The sequence below is a fragment of the Silene latifolia genome, chromosome 6 (assembly GCF_048544455.1).
Source record: "Silene latifolia isolate original U9 population chromosome 6, ASM4854445v1, whole genome shotgun sequence".
Classification (NCBI taxonomy): Eukaryota; Viridiplantae; Streptophyta; class Magnoliopsida; order Caryophyllales; family Caryophyllaceae; genus Silene; species Silene latifolia.
In genome coordinates, this window is record NC_133531.1 from 3,141,667 (window position 1) to 3,158,310 (window position 16,644).

The window sequence follows — 16,644 nt, forward strand, 5'->3', positions numbered from 1 at the left end:
TGACCTGAAATAATCCGACCTAAATTATCAGGTTTAAGCTATACACTCAAAATAATCCGATTGACACTAGCTCTTCCAAACCCGGATACGTAATCCGAACTGGTCCAACCCGTAATCAACCCGATTAAGAATTAACCCGTTGCCGGGTCTACTCGTCTAGATGTGTAATATGGCTTACGAAGTTACGAGTCATCACGCGTTTGGTAAGAAAATAAGTTTGGGAGTTCCATGGTAAATGGAAAATAATAAAAAGGGAAAAGGGTGAAAGAAAGTGTAGAGAGACAAGTGACTAAGTTAGACAGTTTTCCGTACGAAGAGAGTCAACGTCGTAGCAGGCTTTTGGGTGTCCTTGAGTTAAAGCACCAAGACGCAACAACCACACACCATTCCTCTTTCATTCTTGTCGGCTATTCCTATTTCCTCCTCTCCTCTCCTCTCCTCTCTCTCTCTCTTATTCATTCATCATCTCTTTGTGTTGGCTGATCAATCTCGATTCTTCTTTTCTAATTTGATTGGTTTACTTAAGCACGTGTTGTTTAATCTATTACTCATGTTAATCAATAATCGTAAACATTACCTCAATTTAACCGCTAAAGTTTTAAAAATGTGTTACTCAATACTCATGTATGTTATGAGTAGACATGCTAAAATCAACCCGACCCTGACCCGAGACCCGAAATTGACTCTGTTTGATCCAAGCTTTCTTGACTTTTAACAGACCCGACCCGAAATGAATAATGACCCAATCCGAAACCACTCAAATAAAAAATGACTCGATAAAACATGACTCTAATTGACCCAAAAGGACTTGAAATTGTTTTTTTTCTCATAATCATTGATTTGTAAATGACCTTAACCGAATTAACCCGATCTGTTTGATCCAAAACAGAGCCGGCCAATAAATCCGAAATGACTCGACCCGACCCAAGCTAACCCGAAAATATAACAAATCCGAGATTACCAGACCCGAACCCAACTAATCCGTTTGCGAAGTCTACTCATGACTCATGAGTCATGACATAATGAGTCATGACATAAGTATTCAAATTCCGTTAGCAGTATAGTTTCCTCTTGACTGTTGACTAATTGACTCTAGTTATCTACAAGTGTATTGTATTAGTATGATTTGGAATCAAAATTATGCAATTTTGTTGGCTTATATATACTCCCTAGTTGATTGCATAGTTACGGATTAGTAAACGAAAATGTCTTAATCTAGTGGTTAAGACGGATGTATTGTGGATAATAGGTCCCAGGTTCGAATCCCTTCCCTCTATTGTAATGCGACTAAATACGCGCTTCGATGTTAGGTTAACCGCATAACTGATTAATATTAACCCTTTTTACATGTTTCTTTATGGAGTATCTTAAGTTCGCAAATGTTATTGACTCGATGCTAAGTTAAGCACGATTTTTTTTCCCTTAAAACATGATTATCGTGTTTTTTTTTGAAGAAATGATTAAGCATATACCACAATTACTTGAAAATTATCTACATACATCTACAAATGGACAAAAAGAATTTGTGTAAAGAGATAGACTAGAAATTTGCACGAAAAATAATAAACGTACAAACTTGAATTATTATCCTAGAAAAAGATGAACATAACAGATTGAATCTTACATAAAGTACATGTACATACACCCTTGGATCTGTTATACAATTCCCTATACTAAATCTGTACACGAATGTCTCAAATCCACATTGCTAGTACCGTAGTACGTTTAGTAGAACTTGTTTCTTTACACAATCTTATGCACATACTAATTTCGATTCACGCTAGTAATCAGTGGTGGACCTAGGGGCAGGTTATAGGAGCGCCCGTCCTTACTAGCGGTCAGAAATTTCAAAGCTTTAGTTAAAATTTTCCAATATTTTTCTAGTTTTCCTTGAACTATTACCCGTTTGGCTCTGCTGGAGTCAATTCTTAGCTCTGCCACTACGCTAGTTTGCTATCATGTCTTGATTGTCTTGCCGTGACGACAAGCAACTCAACATATTTTGTTAAATTAGTTTTCGATAAGCTTAATTAAACTCACGACAAATTAAGATTTACCCCCGTAAATTAAAGACGAACCGTGTAAAGTAAAGTGTTGGACATCTATTTTCTTTGAAGTTTATTAGTTTTAGGTATTTTATCTCAATTACCAGATTTAGTTTAACATGATAAATATTGACTACTTTAATTTAGTCAAGGTTAGACCAAGGTCAATATAATCAACTCATAGTTTGACCATGTTAGAAATCTATTTGATTTAGGGAAAAATCAAATTCAGGTTAATCTAGTAACCACATTGCATGAATTTGGCTATGTTCTTTTGGATTAAAACTGTTTGAGCTTTAAATTGAATTGAGTTTAATGGAGCTGAACTAAACTAAACCGAATTTAATGGAACTGAACTGAACTTAACCGAATTTAGTCAAGTAAGAATGGCTGAATTGAACTGAAATGAGCTGAAATTAAGTCCAAAACCGTCCTATACAACAATCAGTGTTCGATTGTTCGTACGACGAGTAAAAATGGTGGGCTCAAGGAGATGGGCAAGCTCAATAAGTTAATTGGGGCCCAAAAAGGGAAAGATCAAGTAATAGTTACGCAAAACATAGGATCCAAACTAGTACTAGAACTACGTTAGTGTTAGCGTATCTGAAAGCCACTACACGGATTATTTGTTTAAAAGATCCAAGAACTTTATGACTCAAACAAAACACAATCTTTTACTCTTTGTTTAATTGTTTACGTTTCTACATCATTCAATAGTTTTTTTTTTGGTACGAATCATTCAATAGTTAGTGTTCGTACTATCAACTCTTCTTTTATATTTTTCAATGTTAATTTTAATTTTATTGCAATAATAACGTACGTACCAATTAATTATATTCAGTCTGCATGGGCGTATATACATGCAATATGTACGTAAAATGGATTGGTTTATTTATTTGTCGCAAAATATGTGATTAGATATGGTTGTCTCATAATATACTTTTAATAATCTATGCGATTATCAACTTCTTTATATGAAACTTCTTTATATAAACAAATTTCGGATTATTTTATGATATGCATAGCAGCATAGCTGTTAGTCTGTTACTATGTTAATATGAGATAAATGGAGTATAAATAAATCGGTTTTTCTAATATATGCCCACTAGGCGTAAGATAAGAAATCCAAAAATGAAAGAAATAAATGATATTTTTATGGGAAATTGCAATATCAGTTACTTTTACTTTTATTTACAAGAAAATACATTTATTTATTTCCTTTTTGGTTTCTTATCCTATACCTAGTGGACAAAGGTTAGAAAAACCGTAAATTAAAAGCTCCGTAAAACCTAAACAGAATTACAAAAGGCGCATAAACAGAACCTTAATTCACACAAAATATTAGGAGAACTTTTGTGCAGGTCATTCGAAATGACAACTAACAGATTCAAGCCATAATACAATATGAAAAATTATAGTAAATCAAAAATATTAATTGGAATTGAGGCAACTTTAATTTCACCAATGAGTCACTGACATCTAGCTTAATTATTATTGGTTGGTTTTACATCAATTTTCACTTAAATATATGAATTAAACTTTATGCGTACCGATCAGCTGATTCAGAAATAAAGATCTCAAAACTTTAATCATACATTATTATTCCATTTGGTGTAATTTTTTCCCCAAAATCCACTGGTGCACTGACATGATCTAAGTCGATAATTGGATATATCCGTTTCAAGAGATAGATTGATTTATCAAGACACAATAATAGGGTTGGCTTGATTTAATTAAGTGATGAGTTCCCACCCATGTGTAGCATTTAGTAATGGAAGAGGGGACCAAAATGTAAGAAGAGGAGACAGACAAATTTTGGGGTGAAATTTGAAGGCTCAAAAGTCAGCAATAATCAACATCTAGTGCACTCAGTCTTTGATTCCTGAACAAATCAATGATTTTCATTTTCTTGCCATGCATGTTGTTGTATATTAGGAGAATTTCTTGGTGCTTCTCATACTTTTATGACTTACATGTTTGATTAAATTGGTGAAAATATATATGGTGATATGATTCATTGCAGATTTTTTTCCTAGAGTTTATTTTTTTGGTTTTACTAGTGTTTTTGGATATAATAGTACATCATCACAAATCTCATCTCATACGGTTTTAACTTGAAAACGAGAAAAATATGACTGTTTTATAATAAAAGGTGTCTATTTAATCATAAAATGTTATAAACTAAAATTATCGCTTTCTAACAATAAACTTGTGATAAATTTTTATCAGGAAATATTCACATTTTATAGTAAAATGGTAATACATCATTGCCTGCTAATACTTGTGGAATGAGTAGATAGCCTTGTTATGATCACTTTGGATATTGTTGATGGCAAAAATCCATGAAAAGTTTAAGAAATTCACCAAGGATTTTGGGACGATTTTAAAGGATGATTTATGTCTATCGACTTTTAAATTATTTTATGATTAAGGATTTGACATTATTGTTGGGGACCTTAAGAAATAAATTAAAACTAATTAGATCATTATGTTTACTAACTCCCAAATTAATGCATTAATCATGCATTATCATAAAATGGTTACATTTTATTCATCTTAATTTCATGCGGATACCACCATCTAAAATAAAAATATACTTATAAGTAAAGGTTGATTGCATCAACACATTTTTTTACAGTTCTAAGTTGGGGGGAGGAATGGAGAATGATTTCAAATCCATGAAAAGGTCCATGATTATAAGATGCAACAATGATAGCGAAGTGTTAATAAAAATGAATATGCTTACAAAATGTTATGTACCTCACTTTGTTTAGTCATAACAAGCAAGAAGCATTCATGGAATTTTGGAAGAACATACACATAATTTTCATTTATTCCTAATTAATTTTCACAATTAGATAATATTAACTTTAACTAATTTGTCCATTCCATTATAATCTTCCTAATTACACCTACACAGTCTTTATAACACCACTTTAACTCGATTTTTTTTCCCCGGATGTTAACTAGCATATTTAGTCATGAGAGGTAGTGGTACTTAACTACTTATGCTCTGAGGAACCTCTTCAGCATCAAAATCGTGCTTGTGGCCCCTGTTAATACAAAAAAAAAAAAAAAAAAAAAAAAAAAAAAAAAAAAAACTGAATTTTTATCCATGCCTTCAAAAATCTATTTACAGAAGACTTTATTTTTCACGTTCCAAACAAAAATTTACCATTTGCTAGATAATCTACTTTTTGTCAAATCCTTTTACTTAACCCGTTTTATTATTTAAGAATATATCTATTTTAAATAAGAATTTGTGTACTCCGTAATATATAACCATCGAAATCAAATGGATAAGCACATAGTAATAAGTAGGTTAAATCAAGTGAGTCATCATACAAACTTGAATAACTAAATGGACCACCTATGTGTGTGTTTCAAGTGCATGAGTTAAGGCTACAAGGTCAACATTCATTCTTTCACAAGTCTTGTGGCTAAATGCATGGAATTTGAGAATTTTAATACTAGCTATTAGCCCCAACATTCTTTGTCTCACAACCTACTAGGCAGCTAAATGCATGGAATTTCTATACCACATTTTTTTTGTCTCTACTTCTATCTCAGCTTGATCGATAGCAATGTTTTGGCCCTCAGTATACTTGTGTCAGCCGTCATCTAGCTAATACATCAATGAATTAACAAGTATTATTATTACAAATCATATTTTGGTATGATATATACCTTGGGTGGCCATCTAGGAAGCCACAGATATTTCTACCATCTAGCTTGTTCGTGTTCGTGTCTGTCATGCACAATGTCACACAACGACATCTGTAATTCTGTACAACACTTGGAAATACGTATCAGACACTTAATAAACCGTACCTAGATGTTTATTAAGATTTTTAAAATTTGGACACTTCTTAAATATTCGAGGGCACTTCAACTCTACATGATATTGATATAGTTGTATATTCATAGTTTGATGTAATTTAAAGACCTTTTCCTGATAAATTTGGGTTTATCTTTTACATACAAGACTCATTTTTCGTATATCTAGTAATATGGGTTATTATTAATTTAATATTATGTTTTAAGTATTTAGCAAATATTACATAAATTGATTTTTTATTTAAATTTAATATAAAACTTTTACAAAAATAAAGTTATACATAGTAATTTATATCTATAAAGTATATAATAAAATTTTAAGAAGGTGATCAGTGTCCTATATTTCATGGGATGTCGTGTTATAATAAAATAACCCTCTTCATCAAGATAAACAACCAACCAAAATTTAAGGATTAGTTAAGGTTTTTAAATTCAACTAGACAAATCATATTAATATTCAACTTACTACATATATTCATCTAAGAAAGAAGTTTACAGCGTAATGAACGAGTTATATGTTTTCATATAAGACCGTTTAACAGTAAGACAGGTTTTACATAAATACAATGTAAAACTATAACATTAATACATACATTATGACTCATTTGCATGAAAGTTAGTTATTAATAATACCGTCTTACAAATTATTTCATGTAAAATCGTCGGACACAAGAATTAGTAGTAATAAATTGAGCTACCGTAAATAATGTAGTTGGAAAAATAAAGAGAAGTGTGCTCCACCACTTGAGTAATTCTGTGGCCTGTGGTTGGAGATACAATTCATAACCCGCCTTACAAAATGGGCCATTTTAAATGGACCACCCCAATTATTTACTCTTCTTTACTTTCTATTTTTCAACATTTTGGATTCTTATTCGGTTACTTTCTTCCTTTTGGTAAGGTGAACAGAAGATAACTTTGAAAGTGTCTTGCTTCTTCACATTGTATTTGGATATACTATAACTTTTAGATGAAGTTCAACCATTGATTATTTATCTTTGGTTAAAATATCGCTATAACAACTCGATCCGTCACCGTCGTAACAGAACTCCAATAAGATGGGATGTGTACCTTTGGGCCGACTATTTATCCTTAGTTAAGCCCAAAAGCACAAGGTCCTGTTACTAAATGGTGGGTGGAATCCTTTATAAACATATGACAAACTCCATATTTTACTGATGTGGACAACTTACTCTCAAACATCTCTTGGGGTAGTACAGTCTCGTATATGATTGGATTGTGCATTATCCACTCTTTAGATTCAGGGTCCGTTTGGATACAATTTTAGGAGGGGAGGTGAAGGGAGTGGGAGTGAGGGGAGGTGAAGGGAGGGGAGAGAAGGGGAGGGCAAATGGGATTTGGGTGTTTGGATAACAAAAATTATGAAGGGAAATGGAAGGGGAGGAAGGAGGGAGATGAAGAATGGATGGAGGATTGAAGGATGCTGGTGGTATAATTAGAGTCCAAATAATATTTTTTTTCCAAATCTTGCCACCCTTGGAAAGATTATAATTTGTTCTATAGGAGGGAAAATAAGTCCTCTCATTTCTCTCCCCTTCCATTTCCTTTCTCCCATATTTTTTATCCAAACAAAGGAAATTAAATCCCTCCCTTTCCCTCCCCTCCCCTTCTCTCCAATTCCTTCAATCCAAACGGACCCTCAATGATTTTCACTTAGTTGTGCTATAAGTCTTAAGCGTTGTCGTGTGAGACAGTTTCGCAGTAAATTATTATAAATAGTTTTTTTTTTTTTTTGGTAAAAATAAATAGTTAAGCTAACATTGTGAATACAATTAAAACATAATGAGCTGGACAATAATGCGGGCCAGCTCAGCGACCCAACTAACACTTTTGGGCCCAAAATTTCCAGCCTGTGTGCCAACGCAGCCTGCTCTCCTACCTTGACCGGAGCTAAAGATTCCAGTCCAGCCCGCCCTTGATCGGTAAAGCCTAATAAATTAATCCCAATATGGATTGGGCCTAGGCCAACTTGCGCTGGACCGATCCAATGTCCAGCCCTACAAAATGGTAGGAGCATTTTCTCATAAAGTATATACGGAGTTCTCGGTAGTAGATTGTACCAAAGTACGACCAACAATTTTTATTTTTTTGGGATATTCTCTCGTGATCCCGAACTTTTCGTTTTTACATGGTGTGTCTTTTTTTTGCAAAAACTTTGACCGACAATAATTCTCTGTTACGAGTTCAGAAAACGATAAACTTTTTTTCCAAATTGACTGTCTTTAAGAGGTCTTCCGTTTGAAAAAAAATTCACCAACGTCTCAACTTGTAGTCGGGAATTATGGTTGGTCAAAGTTTATTCGTTAAAAAATGTTTGACCAACCATAACTACCGGCTACGAGTTCAAAAAGCGGTGAATTTTTTTTTCAAATTGAAGGCCTTGACGAAATAATTGGTTTGAAAAAAAAATACCGTTTTCTGAACTCGTAACAGAGAATTATTGTCGGTCAAAGTTTTTTTTGCAAAAAACGAGGGTACACTATAGAAAACGAAAAAATTCGGTGATACACGAGAGAATATCCCTATTTTTTTTCAAAGGAACTCACTTATGCCGTCGGATGAAAATCGAACCCATGGTTCAAATAAGAGAACTTTTATCACTTGAGTTAACTGTTATTCTCAACAAGAATGTCACTGTCATGTTAAAAGAAGTTTAATCGTATGATTTATATCAAATACTCGTAACATATTGTAACAACTTTAAAATCGAACCACAAAGTTTAACACAACTTTGTCAAAAGTGATTTGGTTGATTGAAGCTAAAAAAAAAAAAAAAAAAAAAGCATTACATTGGTCGTCTTCACAGATTTTAATTTCTTAGCTACAAGACATAATCTAGAATATTATAAAAAAAAAAAAAAGAGAGAATGAAGCTATAAAAAAAAAGGTCCTACCGGGAGTCGAACCCAGGTCGCTGGATTCAAAGTCCAGAGTGCTAACCACTACACCATAGAACCGTTTGATGCTAAGATGTGCTTTACAATTTTAATTAAACTTTAAAATGCGAAAGCTATTACTCCGTAAAATTCAGCTGGTCTTTTCATTTTGAAGTGATAAGTAATTTAGAAACGCAATGTGATGCACTGGTGAATTTCCCATCAGCTTGTGATACCCAAATTCCGACTAAATTTTAGGGAAGCTTACGATTGAGGTCAGGCCCTGGCGGCGTTTCCTGCATGTTCACCCGCATATTGGAAGATAATCTGAAGGAGTGAAGGTTGCGTCTCCTGGTGGCGTTTCCTGCATGTTCACTTCTTTGAAGCCGGATGAGGCGAAGAAAATGTATTGTCTGAGATTCGAACTGTTAACCTCATACTTATACATAGCTAAAAATTTGTAATTCAGTAAAAGCACTTATTTTGCGGGTTTATGTGTCGTATTTTATTCAAATTGCTTTTAGAAAATTCGAACCACCAGACGACGATAGGGGTGACAATTGGGTCGTTCGGGTCTGATCTGGCCGAGTCAGGTTATGGCAGGTTTCGCTTACGGATCAGGTTAGTCAGGTTAAATCTTAGGTCGGGCTCGGGTTTGAGGGTCGGGTCATTATTAGGTTCATTTCAAGATCTCAAGTCATTATTGGGTCGGATTATCCTGATAATTTTTCGGGTGAAGTTGATCTAGGTCAAGGTTTGACTCATTAATTTGTCGTTGAGTCCTCCGCAGCGGGCTTATATAATTAGGTGCATGAGATCGGCGTACAAGCAAGTGAGGTTCCATCCTATAACCAATTAGCCCACTTACTTATAAGCTAGTCCATTCACTCTTTTTCTACCAATGTGGGACATTGCCCTCACACACATATGGGAAGAGACCTCAACACAATTCATTATCAGGTTGATTTTTTTCCGTTATCTGGCCTGGTTAAGTTGAACTGTGATCATTATCTAGCGAAGTTATAAGGTTAGTCAAATTTAAATATTTTAAAAAGATCGTTCATGATGTCAGTTATCTTTTGGTCTTTAACGCCTTGGTTTTTGGTCAATGTTAAGATAATATTTCGAGTCAGTTTCATGTTATGTCGGGTGGATCAGTTCTCAATCAAAGCATGTATCGTGTCGATTCGAGTTACGGTATTCTCAGGTCGGAGCATGTTCGATTTAGGTCTACCTTAATCAATTTTTATCGAGGTACATATTAGATCGATTTCGATTTGTACCATTTTCAAGTTTGTTACATTGGGTTTGCTCGAGATGGAGTCGGATAGAGCCGGGCCGGTGCAAGCTAGGCTGGCGGATCATGGCCCGGTCCTACACTAAATAGGGGGCGGGCTAGGCCTGGCTGGGTACCATATTCTCCGGCCCGGCCCCACCCCACCCTATATTATGTTTTTTTGTGTTTTTTAATATTTTATCGGGTCAAGCCGAGCCAGTCCGGATAAAGAGGCAGGCTGGGCCAGGCTGACACACGGGCTGTCCGGGCTGGACAATAACGGCCGACAAGGCTACAAGTGCGAGCTGGGCCAAGCTAGCCCGCACCATTTAACACCCCTAGAGTCAGGGTCACAATTGCGAGCTCTAGTCTATGGCCAAAAAAACAGTTCATCTTTTGATTACCGTTACCATCGAGAAAACCCCAAATTGACTAAATTAGGTAAAAATAGTTGAGCAAGAAAGAATAAAGAAACCCCAAAAGTCGCAATTTCAGAAAATTCTCCACACTCTCTTCAGTCTCCCCACACTCCACTCCATTCCTTCCTTCTCTACATCTCTACAATCATTCCTTTCTCACTTTTCCCCCAAAATTTACTCAATTTTTTCAATTTTAAACTCAAAAAGATTCAAACTTTCTTCAGATTCTTCAATTTTAATCAATACCCATTATTCTTTATAAATGTTAGATATGGATGGATCAATTAAACCCCCACAAATTTCTGAAATGTTTCAAAAATTTGCACTTTCTTTTAGGTCTAAAGCTTTTGAATTTTTCTCAGATGAAATCAATAACAATAATCAGAAGATTGATTTGATTGATTGTGATGAACAAGATGAAGAAAAGATGGAAATTGATGATCAAAGTTCGTTAATTGATGAAAAAGGTAAAGTTATTAAGAATGCCCAATTTAATGAAACCCTAATTATTTCATTATTTGCTTCAATTTCATCATTTGAGGCATCTTATCTTCATTTGCAAACTGCCCATGTTCCTAATTTTGATCAGGAAGCTGTTAATGATGCTGATAAAAGTTTGATTTCTCATTTGCAAACGCTTTCGGAATTTAAGCAATTGTATAAGAATTATTATCAAAACCCTAATTTTAATGTTGAGTTTTCATCTGGGTCTTGCTTAGAATTTCAAGTTAATGAGAATCAGCATAAACTTAGGGCTTTGAAATCTGTGTTTAATCGATTGCAAGCTGATATTGATGTCAAATGTGAGGAAGTTTCGGGTTTGAGGAAGGAGTGGGAGGAGCTGAGTAAGGTGAATTCGCGGTTGTCGAAAAGATTGTCCTTTTGTTGTTCTAAGGAGGAGGAGAAAGAGGAGGAGAAGGGGTGTATTGAGGTTTTGTTGACTGTAAGAGTGTTTGATAGAATGTTGCGCGAGGCGTTTAGTTTTTCGCATAAGTTTACTAAGGTTTTGGTTGGTTTGATGAAGAGAGCCGGTTGGGATTTGGAATTGGCCGCGAATTCTGTTTATTCTGGTGTTGATTATGTCAAGAAAGGGCATAGTCGGTATGCATTGTTGTCGTATGTTTGCTTGAGGATGTTTCAAGGGTTTGATCTTGAGGGATTTGGGGTGGGAGAGGTAGGCAGTGTTTGCAATGGTGATATTTCGACATTGGATAGTGAGGAGAAAAGGGTTTCGAGTTTGAGGCAGTTGAAGGATCATGTTTCGACCAATCCAATGGAGATGTTGAGGGAGTGTCCAAATTGTGAGTTTTCACGGTTTTGTGAGAGGAAGTATCAAGAGCTTATCCATCCCACTATGGAGTCATCGATATTTAATGAATTAGATCAAGGTGAAGTAGTAAATTCTTGGAAATCATTGGGTGTGTTTTACGAGTTGTTTGTTAAGATGGCAAGCGCCGTTTGGGCACTTCATAAGCTTGCCTTTTGCTTTGATCCTCATGTGGGTATTTTCCAAGTGGAGCGAGGTGTTGATTTCTCGATGGTGTATATGGAGGATGTCACTAGGAGATGTACATTCCCTTGCAAAAGTAGGCCGAAAGTCGGATTCACAGTAGTACCGGGTTTTAAGATAGGGCAGACGATAATCCAATCACAGGTCTACTTGACGGGCATCAACTAATAGACGAAAGTCTAAAGGATGCAGGAGCAGGACACCCAGTTTCTAATTTAACCGATCCAATTTTTCTGAAACGCGGGTATGATAACTGATAAGCAGTTCCCTGCTTCTTCTTTTCGTGCAATGAATGTGATTTTAAATTCCATACTTTGTTTCCCAAAATTCATGCGAAAAGGTTGATCTTTCCTATTAGTGGATGACTTAGTTATGAAGCAGATAGCGTGTATTTAATACGAAGTATACAAATGAAGGCTGGTTACGTTTCTCCAAATTCGCGTTTAATGGTTTGCTATTTCCCCTTAAAAAGTTCAGATAAGTGTAGTTCTCTTATAGTGTGTTATTTTGTCTTCTCTGATTCTATATAATGTAGTGTAAAGGATGTGTGTAGACAGGGCACGTAGGAAGGCTGTAATTGACAGTAAAAATACATTACAAAACTGTATTTAGATCCTGAGTCGATTATTAATAAAGGTACGATATCTATTTTATCTTCTCAATTATGTATGGCAATCTATCTTTTTGGTCTTTTGTGGCACTTTTGTAGTTTCTCTTTTCTTACACATTGAGCATTTTCATTATCGGTTTGAAGATTAGTTCGTCATTTTGCCCTGTTATGATAATACTGGTTTGGCGCACCATCTGAATTTTCCATCTGATTTGCGTGAATGTTCTTGTGACCTGTTCTCTAGCTATTTCTTGTGAAGGGGTCCACCTCACCACTTTCCTTCCGGGCGGCTCCCCACAGTCGAGTGGTATGGAATGGCCCTCCTTGGCAAGCTGCTGTCAAAGAGGAGGATATTCCTATCCTTGGGGATTTACTGAACAACATATCTCGTAAATGTATCATTCAAGTTCAGATTTGTGTCATTTTTTGGTGAATGGTTATCCGTCGACTCAACCAGGTCGCCTTAAGTCGACTGTTACCGTATTGCTTCAAATTAATCGGGGTCGATTCTGGGTCCTAACTCATAACTACTTTGTTGTGTTCTTTTTCAAGCCTGTGTCGGGTTATTTTGCTATGGTCGAGTTGTGCAGTTGATCTGCTGAACTTATTTTGGTCAGATTGTTCAGTGTCATGCATCTATGAGCTTTATTAGTCATCGGCAAACATCATAATCTTCGGTTCAGGAACTCTTATATTTGCCAGAGACCGTCTGAATGACTTTGAGAATGGGTTGCAGTGTTGCACCGCACTTCATGACCCTGATGTTATTGAAATCACTCGCGTTTTAATTCATTTTTCATTTCATCTCGAGTGTAGATCTTATACGATCATACATCCTAACAAGTTCCACTTTGCCAACCGCGACTTGACATTAGCGTAAGTTTGATGAATCGGCCAGAAATTTTAGTGCTGGACTGACTGGCAGCTGAGGGACATACTGGTTTAAGGCTTAAATATACTTGTCTTCAATTCCAGATCTAGTTTTGAAAATCATGGGGTTTAATGAAGTGCATGTGGTGGTTTATTGCATCAATAATAATCAATTTTCATGTGGGTTACCCCACTTGCCCTGACTCTTCTGATCTATTTCCATTCATAGATTTAACTAGAGTACATATTTTGCATTTTAAAACATCTCCATTTGACCATTTCTACTATCGGAGCCCAGTTAGAGTTGACATTAGGTCGTGCTGGGCCAGCCCATCGTGCCTCCTCCAAAAATGGCCCAGCCCAGGCATGGATATTGGGTTGGCCGTGCCGTGCCGTTCCCGACCCACTCTCCAAACCCTCGCCGCGGCCCGCTCCAGGCACTGTCCGTGCTCGGGTCGTGCCTGGCCCATGGACTAATCGTGTCTGGCACGTAGACGGACCCAATAGTCTTAGTATTATTTTTCTAAATAATTTTTTATTTATATAATAATGAATATTAATTATTTAAATATATATTTTATTAAATATTAATGTACTTGATGTCTTGCTTAGTTGATTACTTGTATTTTTAATGTACTAGATTTAATTAAATAATTAAAAAATGATATTAAGAAGAAGGAATTTAATTAAGTAATTATGAAATGGGCCAAATCTCAGGCCATGTCGTGCCAGGTCCGCCGTGTCTGGTTCGTGCCGTACCCTCCGTGCTTGGGTCGTGCCGTGCCTTGGCACGGGAATTCCTAAAAAACGCAGCCACGACCTGCCCCCAAACCGTTTGTGCCGTGCCCATGTCGTCATAATTGTTCATCTATGCCATGCTCGTGCCGCCCGCCTTAGCTTGGCCCGAATTGCCATCTCTAAGCCCAATAGTAAGGACTTAATTATCCTTTTATCCTTGTCAGCTTAACTTCTTTGAATTAAACTTTCGCAAATTCGCATTGTAGACGGCACGTATCTGTCACTTTGGAGTGACGGATACCATTTCCTCTTACAAATGACCCAAATAGAGGAGAGAGGGATTTACATGAGGGTGCCCCCACCTTGTCCCCCCTATCCGTTTTGTGAGTGACATTACCCGTCATTTGCTCCGACCCGTCTTCAGCAAGACTAACTGTTAAACTTTTATAAGACTCAAACTTTTAGGATCTTTACTAAATTTATAGGATCTTTACTAAATCTATAAGACTCAAACTTTTCTAAACTAAACTTTTTGGATCTAAATTGACTTAAAGATGGTGACTTTAAGTTAAAAAGGCCTAACTCTCCTTTGACCTTTTAAGTATTGAAAATAAAAACAAAAAGAAACATACTTTAAAGTTGTGGGAGTATAGTTTCAGCATTACTCTTTAATTTGATATTTATATTCTAACTATATTCGTTATTTAAGTAATTTCAACATATAATTTTAGAGTAATTTGCTAAAATAAAAAGGGAAAAAGTTACTGTATTTATTCGAAAATTATTTAAGGAGTCGTATGTAATTACACGGCCAAATATATTGCAAAAGTTGAAAACTCGTGTGAATTTAACCAATAAATGAGTAGATCACCATGTTAGATTGCATTTTAAACGGTCCAACTAGATTACATTTTGATGATTCTTATTTAAAATATGGGGAAAAAAAGCGTCTAACATCGGGTGAAAATAACTGAAGAGTATAATAAGTTTATTATTTTAGTCAAATTTCAACTTTTTGTCCCCAAAGTATCAATTTTCTACAAAATAAATAGTTACCTAAGATCTTTTTTTTTTTTTTAAGTTGTCAAAGAATTGAGCTGGGTTAAACTGAATCGAAGTGAAATAATAGTTAATATGTAAAAAGAAGAGTTAAACTAAACTGGGTTGAATTAAGGGCTGAATTAATATAAGCTGAAACTAAGTCAGAAAAAACAGGACCTAAATAATTTATTTATTTATTTTTGAAAAGTTACTCAAATTTTAGAAAAAAATTGCAAAGGTGGATATAATAGTAGAAAACAACTTTGGTATTATGCCATGAAAACATTTTAAGTTATGTCAAATTCTTACTTTTGTTTTACCTTTTTTTTAGGAGTAATACTTTTGTTTCACCTTTATGTTTCATCTTTACGAATCTTTTTACCTTTATGCTTTTAATGTTGGCTTTTGCTATTAAAAAATTATATTTTATTGATAATGAATGAGTACTTGCTTAACGAAAGGCCGACATAGTAAACAAACCTATTAAAGCAAAGTCAAAATAAAGTTGATGAGTAGACTGTAAACATAGTAATATAAAATGGGTTTTTCTAACCTATGCCCACTAGGCATAGGATAAGAAACCCAAAATAGAAAGTAATAAATGTATTTTCTTGAAAATCAAAGTAAAAGTAGTTAATATTGCAATTTCCAATACAAATATCATTTATTTCTTTCCTTTTTGGGTTTCTTATCCTATGCCTAGTGGGCATAGGTTAGAAAAACCGATATAAAATTAATAATATTATTAGAGTAAGACTGAAGATTCTCCAAATTAGATGCCACTTTTTACGTTAATTAATCATCTGAATTTATAGCATAGCATGCGGCTAAAACAAGAATCTCGGTAGCCATCCTAAAGTCTCACGGGAAAAAATAAATGATTTTACACATATTTATTGTAAAATATACTTTTATTTACTAATATGGTTATATTTCGATCCGACTTACACTGTTTTTTTTGTAAGAATCCGGCGTCATATACAAGACTAATTGTACTTGTAAAACGACTTAAAAATCAAAGGTTTATGCATCATTTTCATACGGAAGTGGAATGGATTAGATGAGACAAAATTCAAAAGGATAATGTCTATGGAAAAAAAATGGCATATTCCTGTATACGGAAGTGGAATGGATTATATTTAACCCGTTTTCGTCTTAGTTTTCATCTTAAGATGGTACTTACCGCAAATAAATACAATCACCCCTTTTTTGGGGGGCCAAAACTCAAAAGTTCTTCTTTCCTTCTATATTTTGACTTAAGATATGTAATTTCATTCTTATAGTGCCCTTTTATTTTAGTCCTAGGCCATTCAACTTATTCATTTGATCACATACATATGGGAGTACTAATATTCTTCATCTTCTTCTTCACTCATTTTAGTTATCTCTATTGTTGACCTT

The 16,644-nt window shown here is 35.0% G+C and overlaps 1 protein-coding gene and 1 non-coding gene across 2 annotated transcripts; one reads left to right on the plus strand and one right to left on the minus strand.

Moving 5' to 3' along the window:
- Positions 1–8,788: 8,788 nt before the first annotated feature.
- On the minus strand, positions 8,789–8,860 carry TRNAQ-UUG (transfer RNA glutamine (anticodon UUG)). Its single transcript has one exon. It is a non-coding gene; the product is annotated as a tRNA-Gln (tRNA).
- Positions 8,861–10,559: 1,699 nt separating this feature from the next.
- LOC141585984 (protein GRAVITROPIC IN THE LIGHT 1) lies at positions 10,560–12,642 on the plus strand. The gene has a single exon (XM_074407072.1). It carries the CDS (start codon positions 10,737–10,739, stop codon positions 12,150–12,152), a length of 1,416 nt encoding a protein of 471 aa, XP_074263173.1. The 5' UTR covers positions 10,560–10,736; the 3' UTR covers positions 12,153–12,642.
- The last annotated feature ends 4,002 nt before the right edge of the window (positions 12,643–16,644 follow it).